This window comes from Zea mays, chromosome 2, assembly GCF_902167145.1.
Source record: "Zea mays cultivar B73 chromosome 2, Zm-B73-REFERENCE-NAM-5.0, whole genome shotgun sequence".
NCBI classification, from domain to species: Eukaryota; Viridiplantae; Streptophyta; class Magnoliopsida; order Poales; family Poaceae; genus Zea; species Zea mays.
Window position 1 is genome coordinate 234,879,943 of NC_050097.1, and position 15,052 is coordinate 234,894,994.

The window sequence follows — 15,052 nt, forward strand, 5'->3', positions numbered from 1 at the left end:
CATGTCCTTGTTTACCTATCTGGGTTGGATTATTACTGTTTAGCTTTATGCTATTGCTCAAACTCTAATCAATGAACATGATGAGATTATCTATGATACGCTGTTTTCCCTTCTCTTATTATGATGTGGTGCTTGTGGTCTTCAAGGGGGCTCGAGCGGTTTCTCGAGTGCCTCTCCGTAAGGACCTGTTCTATGGATGACCGCCCGGGAAAACAGTGCAACCATGAGGGTGGAATGGGGTGCCCTTAGCTGAATAATTAGAGGATCCGGGGTGTAGTTCACTTAGCCGTCGTGCCGTCAATGGGGCTCGGTGTATGTGGCTCGCTCTGCCAAGTTTGGGTTCGCCCCTTGGGGAGGAGTGCGGTGCATTTAGGAAACCTAACGGGTGGCTACAGCCCCGGGGAATCTTTGTAAAGGCTTCGTAGTGAATCCCTGGCCATTCACCTCGGGAGTGAATAAGGGTCTTGCAAGCCCGGGCCAGAGAGGGAATCACGGCTTGTGGGTAAAGTGCACAACCTCTGCAGAGTGTTATGAAACTGATATATCAGCCGTGCTCACGGTTATGAGCGGCCAAGGGAGCTCCAGAGATTAGTGATACTTGATCAGAGATACTTTGGTACAGGTGGATATGAGAATGATGGTTTTGATTACGATTATGGTATTGGTAAGTGGTATTCTTTCCGTTTGGAAAGGATACATTGGGTTAATAACTTGGGTTAATGCTAAAACTTGGCTTTCTACTAGTAAGTAATAATCTGACCAACTAAAAGCAACTGCTTGACTTATCCCCACATAAAGCTAGTCCACTACAGCCAAACGGGATGCTTGCTGAGTATGTTGATGTGTACTCACCCTTGCTCTACACACCAAACCCCCCCCCCCCCAGGTTGTCAGCATTGCAACCACTGCTCAGGCGAAGATGAAGCTGTGGAAGGAGACTTCCAGGAGTTCCAAGATTACGACGAGTTCTAGGTGTGGGTTAGCGGCAACCCCCAGTCGGCTGCCTGTGAAGGCCGCGGTTATCTACGTTTCTTTTCCGCACTTTGATTTATTGTAAGACCTATATGGACGTCTCAGACGTATGATGTAATCGACTATTTCCCTTACTAATACTATTTTGAGCACTGTGTGATGATGTCCATATTATGTAACTGCTGTGTACGTGAATAACTGATCCTGGCACGTACATGGTTCGCATTCGGTTTGCCTTTTAAAACCGGGTGTGACACATTCCACGTGATTGGTTACCGGCCTGGCCCGCTCGAACCGCGTTTCCACACATGGAGGCGAGTGAGCACAAAATGCCTACACTGCATGAGCGGGTATAGGCTATCATCCTGCTCTGCAGCTAACCAAACATATGCCAAAGCACGGTCAATGGGATGAGCGTGATCTGGGTGCAGTAGTTTAAGCAACCAATCACGCGACAGATGATTCAGGATATTTAATGCACATGCTGGTTAATCTCACGTAGGTTCGTGACTTGTGACTGTGGCCTTTAGTTCCACGCCAAGTTATATTGTCCACTAACTAATAATGGTACCTAGGTTTGACCTGAGCATGCACTTTATGTTAGTGCGAAGGAACCTCATCATGCATATCTCATAGCTAAGTGAGTGCATCAAATGTATAGGCCACATCAGATAATGTTAGTTGTTGTGCAGTCTAACAATAAAATACAGATATGTGCAAACTCTTTGCTCAATGTAGTATATATCACTATCGGCTCAACCTATAAACCTGCATTGCCACTATTGTTTTAAGCCATTAGTTAGAAGTGGTAACTGCATGCACAGTACAAAAAACTCGCGCCCTTATCTCTCCCTTCTTAAGCACACTCATCTAACTAAATATCTCAAGATATTTAGTCAGATCAATGAATTTGTAGATAGAATCTCTTGAAATTTTGATTCTTGACTTTGTAGCTTAATTATATGCGCAGCTTGTAGATGGAATTCCTAAATACTTAATATATTAGCTGATAACTGCAGATCACAGACGAACTCCTCAATATATATCAGCTAATAATTGTAGACAAAGCGAACTACTTATTAATGTATGTATCAGATCAGAAGATAACTGCAGACGAGCAAACTAGCAATCGAGATCAAAGCTAACAGTAACCACCGCGGTCCACTACTACGGACGGGGAGCGGGTCGAAGGCCCAGGAGTTCTCGCTACGGATCGCGTCCTCCTCCTCTTTGGTTAAGTCGTTCTTGATGTTGAAGGTCTTGCGGATCTCCTCCGGTGACTTGCCCTGGATCATGTCGACCACCGCCCGGCAGGTCAGGCCCTGCAACCCCTTGATGTCGAGATAGTTGGCAGCCATGATGAGGTCGAAGAGCGTCGCCGGCGCGACCTTGACGAACTCCGCGTCCCACTTCTTGAGGTCGACCTCGCCGCCGCCCCCAGCTGATGAGGCGCTGGTGGTCTCCGCGGCGTCGGCGTGGACGTGCTTGTTGCAGTACTCGATGACCAGGGCGAGAGTCTTGGAATTCACGTTGGCGAGCGGGATGACGTTGTCGGCGCAGTCGTCCTCGATCATGAAGCGAATGATCTCTGACTTCATCAACACCGCCTCCTCCACCTCGAACTCCTCGCAGTCGGAGCTCCTCAGCGTAAGCATCTTCTTCTCAGCCATTGGTGTTGCTGAATGCTAGTAATGCTGGTGCGACGACAGGACGACTAAATCCTAGCACGAATCGAATCGTAGCTACCTACGTCTACGTGCGGCGCGCGGCAGGATGATTGGGAGGGAACGAGGCAAGGCCCTGACGACGGGACCTCTCCTTTTTATAAAAAAAATCCTGGATGATTTGGAACGAGGAAAACGGACGAAAGGCCGTTTAGCCCGTCCACAATGTACGGGAACGGGAGTCTGTTTTGTTGCAACGGCCGCCTGTTTTGTTGCAACGGCCGCTGTCCTGCACTCCTGCTCAAGGTGCAGAGGACGGTGAAGGGGATGCGGTGGAAGACGCTGCTAGCAAACCATGAGGACGGCCCCAACGTGCCTGAGAAGGTGCTCTTCGCTGTCAAGCGGTACTGGACAGCCGCCGGCGAAGGCACGGCAGCAGAGGAGAAGACGCCGGGCAGCTCTTCAGTAGCAGGTGATGGAGGTGGACGGCTGGCTGCTTTCAGTTTGTGTCGCCTTTTTCAGAACGCTTGATAGAAGTGAGGATTTATGTTTAGAGCGTAGAAGATCTAGAATTTCAGATGCTTTGGGTTTTTGCAATTTTGCAGTAGTTTATTTCCTTTTCTTCTATATTAATATTATCTATTAACCATAAAGAAGGCCAAGTTTCTTTCGGTTTATTTTTTTTGTCCACTGGTCTCTAAATATATAGATAGAACATAGTTCTTTTTTGTTATCACCTACTAGTATAATGTCCATAAGTTGCGACGGCACACAATCATTTCATATCTTTACTACAAAAAGGCCGCCCCGCGTCACATGTGAACTATGTGAACTGTATATTCCTTTCATACCAGCTGCAGTTACCCTATAAATAGGCGGTGAAAATCACTTAAGTGAGAAATCATATAAGCATGCATGCATGCACAACATTCAATATTATGTAACACCTAATATTAGGTAAATCAGTTTGCGAAGCCAATGTCAATCTAACACATGAAATGTCTCTTATCACAAATATCGTATTTTATATGCATCATAACCTGGGATCCTGAAAGGAAACTATCTACCATCTTGGCATTAAGGGCTACTTTAGGAACCTCATATCTCCTTCGGGATTGGAGTGGATTGAGGTGGAAATGAACTAATTTTCTCTCCAATCCCCTTCAATCCCGAAGGGGATTAAAAAAGTTCGAAGCAATACCTCATGAGCTAGTCCGTCAACTTGTGCTCTCTCGCGGCGGCGATGGCGGTGCGACGCTCCGGCTAGGCTGCCCTCGTTGTCCGGCGAAGTGCCCCCAGCCCTTGGCCATGGGGGCCCCTCGGTTGGTTCTGGTCCATCTGCCCTGGATTTCTCCGACGGCCTTCGTTTTCAAGATTGGATTCTTCACAAGTTCAATTGCCCAATCAATCTTCTTTCGGGTAAATTTGACCGACATGAGTTCTTTTTAGTCATATATTTTGGTAGGTGTTCCTTGCGTCTGTGCGCAGAATCAGTGGGCTTTCTTCTTCAATCGTTCATTGGTGGATCAGCGGATTTATTTAGGGTTATTCCTTTGTCGAACCGGGTTTTTCGCTTCTCGCTTTCCTGCAAGGATGTTGGTTTTGCAGTTTATAGACGTCGCTCTTATGTCTGCTCCTCGTTCAAAGCGTACCTTCATCTTTGGCATTCTGGTGGCCCTAATTGGATCAAAGAATGGCAGCTCTACTCTGATGAAGAATGGCAGCTCTACTCTGTCGAAGAGCGTCGCCGGCGCAACCTTGCCGAACTCCGCGTCCCACTTTTTGAGGTCGACCTCGCCGCCGCCCCCAGCTGATGAGGCGTTGGTGGTCTCCGCGGCGTCGGCGGGCTTGGCGGCGTCGTGGACGTGCTTGTTGCAGTACTCGATGACTAGGGCGAGAGTCTTGGAATTGACGTTGGGGAGCGGGATGACGTTGTCGGAGCAGTCGTCCTCGATCATGAAGCGAATGATCTCTGACTTCATCAACACCGCCTCCTCCACCTCGAACTCCTCGCAGTCGGAGCTCCTCAGCGTAAGCATCTTCTTCTCACCCATTGGTGTTGCTGAATGCTAGTAATGCTGGTGCGACGACAGGACTAAATCCTAGCACGAATCGAATCGTAGCTACCTACGTGCGGCGCGCGGCAGGATGATTGTGAGGGAACAAGGCAAGGCCATGACCTGGCCGTGACGAGACCTCTCCTTTTTATAAAGTCCTGGAACGAGGAAAACGAACTGAAGGTCGTTTAGCCCGTCCACAATGTATGGCCGCCTGTTTTGTTGCAACAGCCTGAATATCTATCTGCTGTATGGATGATTTGCAACGGCCGTCACCACAATTGTATTACGGAACCTGAATATCTATCTGTTGTATGGTACTATGTACTAGTATCAGACACTTTTATTATTCCCAGTAAAATAAGCTAAGGAACTTCCTCCTTGTTTCGGACATACAAAATACAAAATACTACTACTCTCACTATCCCGAATGCAATTCTAGCACAATATCATGGTGTAGTATCTTATGTTTGACAAAATATAGATAAAAAATCCAATCGTTATGTCACCACAATTGTATTATTACGACAAAAAATAGTTTTATGAGTCTGTACATGTTGGAAAATTAATATGGTCTAAGAATAATTTAATAATGTAGTATAAAATGTAAAACTCAGATCTACTGGCAGGCAGGGGCGGAGCTAGATATTTTTGTTAATGGGTTCAGGATTCAGAATTATACGTATAACTATAAATCATAATATACTACATATGGCTATTATATAAATTAAAGGGTGAAAACATACCAACTGAATAGAATCCTGCAATCATATGTTTGCATGTTTCAAAAAAAGCACTTTGATGTTGTGCAATGTATATGTAGTTTCCTCATTCCTGATATAATTAAACAAAAAACATGTTACTTTCATGAGTTTTGAACATTTGATCATGCACAATTAATTGAAAACTATATATACTCACATGTTAAAGCTTCCCACTTCGAAATTTCATCTTCTTAAAATGATCAATCACCTCATCATTAATGATGGTTGAAAACATATCTTTCTCCACATAGCATATTAGGCAACCACTCATGAACTGATCACCCATCTTATTTCTCAACTTTTTCTTTACAACATTCATAGCTGAAAAACACCTTTCCACTGATGCTGTGGCAACCGGCAATATTAGTACTAGCTTTAGAAGTTGATAGACCAATGAAAAAGTAATATGCTTATTTGTTTGCACCATTAATTTAGCTAGATCAACAATCCCATCCAAATTGTCAAACCTTCTATCTGCTCTCACATTGTCAATGTATATAACAAGTTCAAGGCTTAGATCATCCAATTTATTTGAATCAAAATCATCTGGATAAAACTCAGCGAATAGTAGAATAGTTGTATTATTTGTGTATGTGGTACTTAGTTTGATTTGATTAATATTATATCATTCTTTGTTTTATATATAAGTAATATATTGTTTAGTGGCAGCGAGGTTATGCTACCGAATGTTTTTAAGATCCTGCTAGCTTGCTGTGGGTTTAGAACCTATCCTTGCCTATACATGTAGGACCGATACCCTTGACGAAGTTGAATAATGTTTTCACGATATGGTTTGGTTTAACAGTCTCAGGCATAGCTGAAGACCGTGCATGGATGTACAATGGCTGGAGTAGGAATGGACGTCATTCTGATGATTGGGTAGCCAAGACCAAAGATTTTGTGGACCACGTATTCTCCTTGTCATTAACCGGCACTGTCAGATGCCCTTGTAGGCGGCACGAAAACAATATATTTTTTAATAAGGAAAGAGTTAGCCTAGACCTTTGTCAGTTTGGATTTATGCCTGGATATGAGGTGTGGGAACATCATGGTGAGGTAGTACCCAACCGAAATGTAGAAGAGGAGGAGAACAATGATTGGGCTGGCGATGATGCGATGCATGAGATGCTAGATTCGCTACGTCCAGAATTAAACCTAAGCTCCGAGGATCCTGCCACACCAGAGGTTTCCAGATTTTTTAAACTGCTAAAAGACTCTGAAGAGCCGTTGCATGAACACATAGATGTGAGTATACTCACTTTTGTGACTCGACTCATGCCCATTAAGTCCATGTATTTTTTTCTCGAACAATTGTTACAATCAGGGGCGGATTTGGACCCCGGGCCCCCTGGGCCGTGGCCCGGGGCGCAGCCCAAAAATCCTTTTATATATAGGCCTTTTTTCAATCAAAAAATTTAGCCTAAAATACATTTCAGCCCAAAAATGTGGCACAAAAAAACTCCTGCTTGCACCGATTGAGCCTGGCGCTGGAGCCTCCCTCAGTCGCTCAATTCACGAAAACATAGACTCTTCCGATTATTTCGCAAACCTGCGCGGCTGCATTTTCTACATTGCCACCTCAGTTGCTCAATTCACGAAAACATAGGCTCTTCCAATTATTTCGCAAACCTGCGCGGCTGCGTTTTCTACGTTGCCAGCGGCGCGTCGCCTCCATTCAGTCCTCCATCGCTCTCCACGCCTTCAGGCTCTACGAATCCGGCAAGAGCACAAGGCAGCAGCCTCCGAGTAGCGCTGACGCGCGCGGTTTGCACTGGCCCGTCCGAATGACAGCTAGGACAAAGACAACTTCCCACCCCCATATCTCTCCACGCCTTCAGGCTCTACGAATAGGCTCTACGAATCAGGCATCCGTCACTGCCAGTCCGACCTTCACCTCCGCCAGCCTGCCTCCAGCTTCCCTTCGGCCCTGTAGCAATGACGCGCGCGGTTTGCACTGGCCCCGCGCCACCGCCCAAATCCGCCCTGCCATTACATCTTCTCCCAAAATATACAACTTCCTCAACCCGATTCCCTTTCTTTTCTTATTCATAGGCGAGGGTGTAGCGCCTCCTCGGCCAATGGGCAGCGACCACCTGAGCGACGAGCGCTGTGTGCTGAGTGTTGACTCCCTGCTGCTATGTGCCCGTGATTCACCTCTATTGTGAGTAATTGTTGCTGAATATCTGATTCACTTTCCCTATCTGTCACAGTTCCACTAAATTCTTTTAAATGTTTTTATCCCTAAAGTGCGAAAAATTAAAAGACGAGCAATATATCGTTATATTTGTAGAGTGGCCCGGTGCATGGTTTTTACGGAGCTCCGCCACTGGTTACAATGAGATTTTAAAGTTATTAGGAGATGTGCTCCCAAAGCCCAATAAGTTGCATAATGACATGTACTATTCAAAGACAATTATCAAAGGTCTCGGTATGGATTATGAAAAGATTGATGTGTGCAAAAATAATTGTATGCTTTTCATGAAGGAGCATGCGGGAGAGAAAAAATGTTTGAAATGTGGACAATCTAGATTTGTGGAATTTGTTAACGATGAGGGTGACAAGGTGATGACAGATGTTGCATATAAGCAGCTCCGCTACTTGCCACTGACTCCTTGAGTGAAACGGTTGTTTCTATCTAAAAAACCGCTATGCACATGTGATGGCACAAAGAAGGTGTCCGTGATAATGATGACCTAATTGTGCACCCTTCGGATGGGGATGCTTGGCAGGGTCTCGACACGTTTGATCCAGACTTTGTAGCAGATCCGAGGAATGTTCGAATCGGCCACACAACCGATGGCTTCACACCTTTTGGTCAAATGGCATCATCATACTCATGTTGGCCCGTCTTTGTTATTCCATACAACCTTCCACCTTCTCTTTGTATGAAATATGAATTTATATTTCTTTGCTTAATCATTCTTGGCCTAGACTATCCTAGAAAGAAACTCAATGTCATGTTAAAACCCTTAACTGAAGAGTTGAAGGAGCTTTGGAAAGGAGTTGAAGCATACAATGTTTTTAAAAAACAGATATTCAAACTTCGAGTTGCGTATTTGTGGTCGGTGCATGACCTCATGGCATATGCTATTTTTACTGGTTGGAGTACACATGGTAGATTGACATGTCCATATTGCCGTTCAGATACATATTGCTTCCGTCTTGCTCATGGTGGAAAGATCACTTACTTCGATTGTCATCGATGCCGGTTGCCTAGGAAACATCCCTTTAGGAGCGATAAGAAGAACTTTATAAAGAACACCGTGGTCACCAAAGGACCGCCTAAATGTCTTAACGCAGCAGAAATATATGCTCAGCTGAACAACCTTGTCCTAAATGAAAAGGGGGACAAGTACGAAGGATTTAGAGTGGATCACAACTGGACACATATATGTGGTCTCTGAAAGCTCCCTTATATGTCGTCATTGATTCTTGTGCACAACATTGATGTCATGCACCAAGAAAGTAATATTGCTGAAGCCCTCATACACACCTGCATGCATTTTGAAAAAACAAAGGACAATCTGAAAGCTCGAAGAGATCTAGCAATGCTTTGTGACCGACCAACCCAAGTGCTCAATGACAATGACAAGCCGCCACGTGCCTTGTTTTGTCTTACCTCTAAAGACAAGATCGATGTAATGAGATGGATGAAAAAATTAAATTTCCCGATGGTTATGATTGAAAGTCGCCTAGAGGGAGTGAATAGGGCGAATCTGAAATTTACAAACTTAAGCATAACTACAAGCCGGGGTTAGCGTTAGAAATATAAACGAGTCCGAGAGAGAGGGCTAAAAACAAATCACGAGCAAATAAAGAGTGAGACACGATGATTTGTTTTACCGAGGTTCGGTTCTTGCAAACCTACTCCCCGTTGAGGTGGTCACAAAGACCGGGTCTCTTTCAACCCTTTCCCTCTCTCAAACGGTCACTTAGACCGAGTGAGCTTCTCTTCTCAATCAAACGAGACACTAAGTCCCCGCAAGGACCACTACACAATTGGTGTCTCTTGCCTCGATTACAAATGAGTTGATCACAAGAAAGAATGAAGAAGAAAAAGCAATCCAAGCGCAAGAGCTCAAATGAACACAAGTCACTCTCTCACTAGTCACTATTTGATTGGAATGATCTTTGGACTTGGGAGAGGATTTGATCTCTTTGGTGTGTCTTGTATTGAATGCTATAGCTCTTGTAAGGTGTGGGAAGTCTGAAAACTTGGATGCAATGAATGGTGGGTGGTTGGGGGTATTTATAGCCCCAACCACCAAAAGAGCCGTTGGTGGAGGCTGCTGTCGTATGGCGCACCGGACCCTGTCCGGTGCGCCAGCCACGTCACCTGGTCGTTGGATTCTGACCGTTAGAGCTTCTGACATCTGGGCCACCGGACAGTCCGGTGGTGCACCGGACAGGTCCTGTAGAGTGTCCGGTGCGCCTTCTGGCGCTGCTCTGACTTCTACATGCACTGTAGCGCATTTAATGTCCTCTGCAGACAACCGTTGGCGCGAAGTAGCCGTTGCTCCGCTGGTGCACCAGACAGTCCGGTGCTACACCGGACAGTCTGGTGAATTATAGCGGAGTGGCTCCGAGAATTCTCGAAGGTGAGCAGTTCGGAGTTGGAACTCCCTGGTGCACCAGACACTGTCCGGTGGTACACCGGACAGTCCGGTGCGCCAGACCAGGGGACTCTTCGGCTGTCTTTTGCTCTCTATATTTGAATCCTTTCTTGGTCTTTTTATTGGTTTGTTGTGAACCTTTGGCACCTGTAGAACTCATAATCTAGAGCAAACTAGTTAGTCCAATTATTTGTGTTAGGCAATTCAACCACCAAAATCAATTAGGAAAAGGTGTAAGCCTATTTCCCTTTCAATCTCCCCCTTTTTGGTGATTGATGCCAACACAAACCAAAGCAAATATAGAAGTGCATAATTGAACTAGTTTGCATAATGTAAGTGCAAAGGTTACTTAGAATTGAACCAATAAATATTCTTATAAGATATGCATGGATTGATTTCTTCATTTTTAACATTTTGGACCACGCTTGCACCACATGTTTTGTTTTTGCAAATTCTTTTGTAAATTCTTTTCAAAGTCCTTTTGCAAATAGTCAAAGGTAAATGAATAAGATCTTGAGAAGCATTTTCGATATTTGAAATTTATCTCCCCCTGTTTCAAATGCTTTTCCTTTGACTAAACAAAACTCTCCCTCAATAAAATCCTCCTCTTAGTGTTCAAGAGGGTTTTAGATATTAGTTTTTGAAAGGGTTGTGCCAATTTGAAATTCTATCAAAAATAAGATACCAAATTGAAAAATCTTTTCTTAACTCAAATTTGAAAGACTAATTTTTAAATTGGTGGTGGTGCGGTCCTTTTGCTTTGGGCTAATACTTTCTCCCCCTTTGGCATGAATCACCAAAAAAGGATACTTGAGTGAAATATAAGCCCTTTTACTTTCTCTCTCTATGGTAACTAACATATGAGTGAAGATTATACCAAAGTTGGAGAGCGATGCAGAGCGACAGCGAAGGATGAGTAATTTTGATGGAGTGGAGTGGAAGCCTTTGTCTTCGCCGAAGACTCCAATTCCCTTTCTATCTATGACTTAGCATGAAATGCACTTGAAAACACATTAGTCATAGCACATGAAAGAGATATGATCAAAGGTATAAACTAGCTATGTGTGCAAAACATCAACAAAAATTCCTAGAATCAAGAATATTTAGCTCATGCCTAAGTTTGGTAAAAGTTTGTTCATCTAATGGCTTGGTAAAGATATCGGCTAATTGTTCCTTGGTGTTAATATAAGCAATCTCGATATCCCCCTTTTGTTGGTGATCCCTTAGAAAATGATACTGAATGGCTATGTGTTTAGTGCGGCTATGCTCAACGGGATTATCCGCCATGCGGATTGCTCTCTCATTATCACATAGAAGAGGAACTTTGGTTAATTTGTAACCATAGTCCCTAAGGGTTTGCCTCATCCAAAGCAATTGCGCGCAACAATGGCCTGCGACAATATACTTGGCTTCGGCGGTAGAAAGAGCTACAGAATTTTGCTTCTTTGAAGCCTAAGACACCAGAGATCTTCCCAAGAACTGGCAAGTCCCTGATGTGCTCTTTCTATTAATTTTACACCCTGCCCAATCAGCATCGAAATAACCAATTAAATCAAATGTGGATCCCCTGTGGTACCAAAGGCCAAACTTAGGAGTATAAACTAAATATCTCAAGATTCGTTTTATGGCCCTAAGGTGAACTTCCTTAGGATTGGTTTGGAATCTTGCACACATGCATACGGAAAGCATAATGTTCGGTCGAGATGCACATAAATAAAGCAAAGAACCTATCATCGACAGGTATACCTTTTGATCTACGGATTTACCTCCCGTGTCGAGGTCGAGATGCCCATTAGTTCCCATGGGTGTCTTGATGGGTTTGGCATCCTTCATCCCAAACTTGTTTAGAATGTCTTGAATATACTTCATTTGGCTAATGAAGGTGCCCTCTTGGAGTTGCTTCACTTGAAATCCCAAGAAGTACTTCAACTCCCCCATCATAGACATCTCGAATTTTTGAGTCATGATCCTACTAAATTCCTCACATGTAGATTCGTTAGTAGACCCAAATATGATATCATCAACATAGATTTGGCATACAAACAAGTCATTTGCAAGAGTTTTAGTAAATAGAGTAGGATCGACTTTTCCGACTTTGAAGTCATTAGTGATAAGGAAATCTCTTAGGCATTCATACCATGCTCTTGGGGCTTGCTTGAGCCCATAAAGCGCCTTAGAGAGTTTGTAAACATGGTTAGGGTACTCACTATATTCAAAGCCAAGAGGTTGCTCAACATAGACCTCTTCCTTGATTGGTCCGTTGAGGAAGGCACTCTTTACGTCCATTTGGTAAAGCTTGAAGCCATGGTAAGTAGCATAGGCAAGTAATATGTGAATTGATTCTAGCCTAGCTACAGGTGCATAGGTTTCACCGAAATCCAAACCTTCGACTTGTGAATATCCTTTGGCCACAAGTCGGGCTTTGTTCCTTGTCACCACACCATGCTCATCTTGCTTGTTGCGGAAAACCCACTTGGTTCCTACAACATTTTGGTTAGGACGTGGAACTAAATGCCATACCTCATTCCTAGTGAAGTTGTTGAGCTCCTTTTGCATCGCCACCACCCAATCCGAATATTGAAGTGCTTCCTCTACCTTGTGTGGCTCAATAGAGGAAACAAAAGAGTAATGTTCACATAAATGAGCAACACAAGATCGAGTAGTTACCCCCTTTTGAATATCGCCGAGGACGGTGTTCACGGGGTGATCTCGTTGAATCGCTTGGTGGACTCTTGGGTGTGGCGGTCTTGGGTCTTGTTCATCTTCCTTGTCATGGGCATCTCCCCCTTGATCATTGCCCTCCTCTTGAGGTGGCTCATCCTCTCGATCTTCTCCTTCATCATCTTGAGCCTCATCCTCATCTTGAGTTGGTGGAGATGCTTGCATGGAGGAAGATGGTTGATCTTGTGCTTGTGGAGGCTCTTCGGATTCCTTAGGACACACATCCCCAATGGATATGTTCCTTAGCGCGATGCACGGAGCCTCTTCATCATCTAGCTCATCAAGATCAACTTGCTCTACTTGAGAGCCGTTAGTCTCATCAAACACAATGTCACAAGAAACTTCAACTAGTCCAGAGGACTTGTTAAAGACTCTATATACCCTTGTGTTTAAATCATATCCTAGTAAAAAGCCTTCTACAGCCTTAGGAGCAAATTTAGATTTTCTACCTCTTTTAACAAGAATAAAGCATTTGCTACCAAAGACTCTAAAATATGAAACATTGGGCTTTTTACCGGTTAGGAGTTTGTATGATGTCTTCTTGAGGATTCGGTGTAGATATAACCGGTTGATGGCATAGCATGCAGTGTTGACTGCCTCCGCCCAAAATCGATCCGAAGTCTTGTACTCATCAAGCATGGTCCTTGCCATGTCCAATAGAGTTCTATTCTTCCTCTCCACTACACCATTTTGTTGTGGAGTGTAGGGAGAAGAGAACTCATGCTTGATGCCCTCCTCCTCAAGGAAGCCTTCGATTTGTGAGTTCTTGAACTCCGTCCCGTTATCGCTTCTAATCTTTTTGATCCTTAAGTCGAACTCATTTGAGCCCGTCTCAAGAATCCCTTTAAGGTCTCTTGGGTATGAGATTTTTCCTGCAAAAAGAACACCCAAGTGAAGCGAGAATAATCATCCACAATTGTTGGGGACCTTCGGCGTCCGAAGGTCCTCAAAAACAGGATTTAACAGTATTCCTGCAGTACAATATGTAAACAGGTATCCTCGGACTAAAGTCGGCATTGCAGTGGACCGGAATAATACGAAGGTTGACTCAGAGCCGAAGGTGCGAGCAGGAAAGCTTCGGCGCGACAAGCAAAGAGTGGAACCGACTTAAAGATGAAAAGGCTATTCAGACCTCAATAGACTACTATAGAGTTATTATCAAATGTAAAGGGCATGAATGTAATTTTGTAAGGGCTGTGTCCCGTGTCTATAAATAGGTGAACAGTATCCCCGTACTGTTCACGCTGACTTGGCATTCGCTTTTTGCGTCATGCTTGTACTATCATTTCCTTCCGATTGAAGGTACACTTGTAGTTCAATAATATTTTTGTTTATGCTCAATAATAATAAATGATTGTTCACGTTTTCTTTTACATTCTTTATATTTCATCCTTCGTCATTGTTTGATGAATTTATGAAGGTATGACCTTCATAACCTTCGTCCGCAAGTCATTATATCCTAAGGGAAATAATGCTCCGGAGGACGAAGGATATTAACGATTAACATTTTCTATGTTGCCTTGTTCTTAACTCTTAGCACTTGAGAACAAGTCCCCAACATTGGCGCCCACCTCCGGTGAACTCACTTCCATTTCTTGAGCTTTTCAACACCTTCGGCAAGCATCACCTTCGTCATGCCGCCGAAGAAGGCTTCAACACCAGGGGCTGGCACGCTGCAGCCGCTGGACCCCAATCAAGACGTCCTTTCTCTTAGAGAGGCACGAAGCCAGAAGAGAAAGGCTACCAGTCCAACACCTCCGGAGGATGATCTAGATCAGGAGATTCAAAATCTGGAAATCCTTCAGCAGCAGGTTCAACGCAAGAAGGAGAAGATGGCCAGGCTAGCTGAACTGCAGAGGCAGATAGACGAAGCCTCTGAAGAAGTTCGTCATCTTGCTCAGGATGAGCAACACCGAAGGCCTCAGCATCAAGACCTTCATCAGGAGGGCTTTCCCAACGAAGATGACTGGTATGACAATTTCCATCATGGGAATTTTGTTTTTGATGATGCTTCTCCCCTGTCCGCTGAGCTGCAGGCTACACCTTGGCCTCCGTCCTACAAGCCGCCTCAGCTCCCCGTATTTGATGGCCACTCAGATCCGAAGCAGTTTTTGATGAGCTACGAAGCAACAGTGTCTTCGTATGGTGGCAATGCTTCAGTCATGGCCAAATCTTTCGTTATGGCTGTCAGAAGTGTTGCTCAAACCTGGTATTCCTCCCTTCGACCAGGAACGATCACTTCATGGCAGAAGCTGAAGGAT

The 15,052-nt window shown here is 44.4% G+C and overlaps 3 protein-coding genes across 3 annotated transcripts; 1 reads left to right on the forward strand and 2 right to left on the reverse strand.

Moving 5' to 3' along the window:
- Positions 1-1,956: 1,956 nt before the first annotated feature.
- On the reverse strand, positions 1,957-2,867 carry LOC103648145 (SKP1-like protein 1). The gene has a single exon (XM_008672634.4). The coding sequence runs from the start codon at positions 2,640-2,642 to the stop codon at positions 2,064-2,066; it is 579 nt and encodes a 192-aa protein (XP_008670856.1). The 5' UTR covers positions 2,643-2,867; the 3' UTR covers positions 1,957-2,063.
- Positions 2,848-3,256, forward strand: LOC109944626 (probable methyltransferase PMT14). The gene has a single exon (XM_020549394.1). It carries the CDS (start codon positions 2,862-2,864, stop codon positions 3,165-3,167), a length of 306 nt encoding a protein of 101 aa, XP_020404983.1. The 5' UTR covers positions 2,848-2,861; the 3' UTR covers positions 3,168-3,256.
- An 887-nt stretch (positions 3,257-4,143) lies between these two features.
- On the reverse strand, positions 4,144-4,690 carry LOC118476267 (SKP1-like protein 1). The gene is made up of 2 exons (XM_035965102.1): positions 4,289-4,690; positions 4,144-4,221 (listed from the first exon to the last, which is right to left on the reverse strand). Exons 1-2 carry the CDS (start codon positions 4,688-4,690, stop codon positions 4,144-4,146), a joined length of 480 nt encoding a protein of 159 aa, XP_035820995.1.
- Between the last annotated feature and the right edge of the window lie 10,362 nt (positions 4,691-15,052).